Here is a 2,840-nt window from a genome sequence, read left to right as displayed (position 1 = left end):
ACTTGTTAATTACCTTGTACATGAAGATGAACTAATCAAGAACTAATGGGTAGTTACCAAGGAAACCAAAGAGGAATGAATCAGGAGCTAATGGATAGTTAACCAGTACTTACTGGGGAACACACAGCCAAGCCGTATTAGGGGACTATTGGTTAATTACCTTGTAAATGAAGACGAACTAATCAAGAACTAATGGGTAGTTACCAAGGAAACCAAAGAGGAACGAATCAAAAGCTAATGGATAGTTAACCAGTACTTACTGGGGAACACAGAACCAAGCCTTATTAGGGGACTACTTGTTTGTTACCACAGAAACAGAGGAGAAATTCTCCATGTGAGTTCTGAATAAACCCTGCACCAGTGAGGTCACAGCTTATAATTGTCAAATACCTGTTTCCTAGTGATTACTGGTTTTATTGGCTTTTCTCTTTCGTAACCCTATTGATGAAAAACATGATGAATTTCATAATCTTGTACTGCTGTCAACTTAACTATGTCTATCACTTACTGATACCAAATCATTGCCTGGCTATTATTTTGTTCACTGATGTAGTGAAGCATCATACCAAGCACTTACTGAGGAACCAGTCATTACTTAATTACTACCTGACCATTACCTACTGGTTTGTTCCTATGGTAACAAATCAGTAGTCCCCTAATAAGGCTTGGCTGTGTGTTCCCCAGTAAGTACTGGTTAACTACCCATTAGCTCCTGATTCAGTCCTGAGGCGTTCCCTAGTAGTTAATCAAATTTTGTGTACCTTATTGTAAAGTGTTACCCTTAAATCTATATATTAACGTAGAGATATGTGCATTTTCTAAGATCATGGATGTAAAATATTTACCTTTGAGGTGCATGTATACGAAGTGGTAACCATTTTGTATCCAGTTGGTTAACTGGTATATTTACCTGAGAGGCAGACTAATTCCTGATGAAACACATCCATACACCCCTTCACATTAGAAACTGAAATTTGTTTCAGTTTTTTTAATAGTTATTCTCTTTGTATTGTAGTTTGATGCAGTTTTTTTCAGTTTTGAATGTCAGCCAGCAGCATTAATCTGAAAGTGTTCTACGAATACTTAGATTAGAAACTGGATTTGTGGAATTGACTCTTTCTCCAATCTAGTTGAAAACTTTACTCGTTCAGACGGGCCAAACAAAGTCACTCCACTTTATTCTTGCCTAATTTGTGAAAACTTCATGTTTAATATAACAACATTGCTGTCTGTGCTAAAATTTCAGGCGTATTTACAAGCAACATTATTATCCTGAGAGAAAGATAAAAGCGACTGAACCAGTCGGTATATTTTTGGTAAACTGCTCCAAATGGCTGGTTTCTTTGTCCATCACCAAACTGGGAACCTTTGAAAGTCCTTAAATCTGACCTGAGTGTGTTGACTGGGTCAGGGGGAAGCTGGTCCAACGGGAGTGAGAGGAAGTCGAGGGCAGCAGGGACCCAGAGGGGATGCTGGACGAGCGGGACCACCTGGACCTACTGGACAGCAGGTGGGACAAACATCAGCTATTTTTGGAATCGAAAATCTAGAGTGAAGCATGTTTTCTTAGCGTGTATCAAACTTTCAACTAATCACACTGTCTGTTCCACAACAGGGTGCTGCGGGGCCCGATGGAGCTCCAGGTGCTCGTGGCTCATCGGTGAGTTTTTATAAAACTTTTTAATCATAAATAGTGTTCTGTTGAGCTTTTATGCTTTTTTAAATTTTAAAATAAACACACATTTTTCTTTTCTTAAAAGGGGATAGCAGGTGTTCAGGGTCCACCAGGGTTGGTAGGTCCAGCCGGTCCTCCTGGCCCCCAAGGAACCACAGGAGTACCAGGACCAAAAGGCCAACTGGTACAAGTGTTTTTTATTTGAACGCTGACTCAGTTTAAGCTTGAGCTTTAATTTAAATTATTTTTTTGTAAGGGTGATGGTGGACTTGCTGGACTAAAAGGAGAACCTGGACTCAAAGGCGAGAGAGTAAGTCACATAAACATAAAGCTTGGAGATTTTATTTTTGGGCTCAAACTGACTGACTGATTGGTGTTAGGGTGACCACGGTCTGCCGGGTCCAATCGGTCCTCTGGGAGAGGATGGGAAACGTGGACCCAGAGGCGATGCTGGATCTATTGGACCTCCAGGACCAGCTGGAGAGACAGTGAGTTACCTGACAACAAGAAGTCTTTTGGAAATGACCAGAAATTCAGGCTTAGACATTAAAAAATGTGTGTATTTTAGGGACCACCAGGAAACAGGGGTTTCCCTGGTGCTGACGGTTTACCGGGCCAAAAGGTGAGTAATAATTATTTTGTTTGTATCTCATGTCTGTTTGTGTAGTTTTAAACATTTGGTTCTCGGCTGAACAGGGAGCTCAGGGTGAAAGAGGGCTGCAAGGATCGCCTGGTGGAAAAGGCTTAGAAGGAGACCCAGGACGTGATGGAGAGCCAGGTTTACCTGGAGCACGAGTAAGACACAAAAATCAGGGTTCCTGCGCGGTCTCGAAATGTTTTAAAAAGTCTGGATTTTAGTAGTATTTGTATTTTTCATATCTTATAAAGTATGGAAAAATGTTTCCAGAATTTATCTTTTTTAAAGTTAATAATCCACTAATAATAATATTAATGTTTTCAAAAGCTCAAACAGCAGGATAAATTTCATATATACAACACACACACACATATATATATACATATTTATAGCTGTTCTGGTCCAATCCTGTGAATGACGCTTATGTTATGTTGAGAAAGGACAGTGTGAAAGCTGTTCTGGTCCAACCCTGTGAATGACGCTCATGTTATGTTGAGAAAGAACAGTGTGAAAGCTGTTCTGGTCCAA

General features: G+C 40.2%; 1 protein-coding gene across 1 annotated transcript in view; it reads left to right on the top strand.

The window, feature by feature from the left end:
• col5a2b (collagen, type V, alpha 2b) overlaps positions 1-2,840 on the top strand; it is a 34,575-nt gene that overhangs the window by 11,948 nt on the left and 19,787 nt on the right. The window contains exons 9-15 of the mRNA XM_037696794.1: positions 1,412-1,510; positions 1,616-1,660; positions 1,761-1,859; positions 1,932-1,985; positions 2,056-2,163; positions 2,244-2,297; positions 2,372-2,470. Of these exons, the coding sequence (XP_037552722.1) occupies positions 1,412-1,510; positions 1,616-1,660; positions 1,761-1,859; positions 1,932-1,985; positions 2,056-2,163; positions 2,244-2,297; positions 2,372-2,470 (558 nt within the window). The remainder of the gene's footprint in view (positions 1-1,411; positions 1,511-1,615; positions 1,661-1,760; positions 1,860-1,931; positions 1,986-2,055; positions 2,164-2,243; positions 2,298-2,371; positions 2,471-2,840) is intronic.

Source organism: Nematolebias whitei, chromosome 23 (assembly GCF_014905685.2).
Source record: "Nematolebias whitei isolate Nwh7 chromosome 23, NemWhi1, whole genome shotgun sequence".
In the NCBI taxonomy this organism is placed as follows: domain Eukaryota; kingdom Metazoa; phylum Chordata; class Actinopteri; order Cyprinodontiformes; family Rivulidae; genus Nematolebias; species Nematolebias whitei.
Note: the sequence above shows the minus strand (reverse complement) of the source record. Positions and strands in the feature narration are given on the sequence as shown.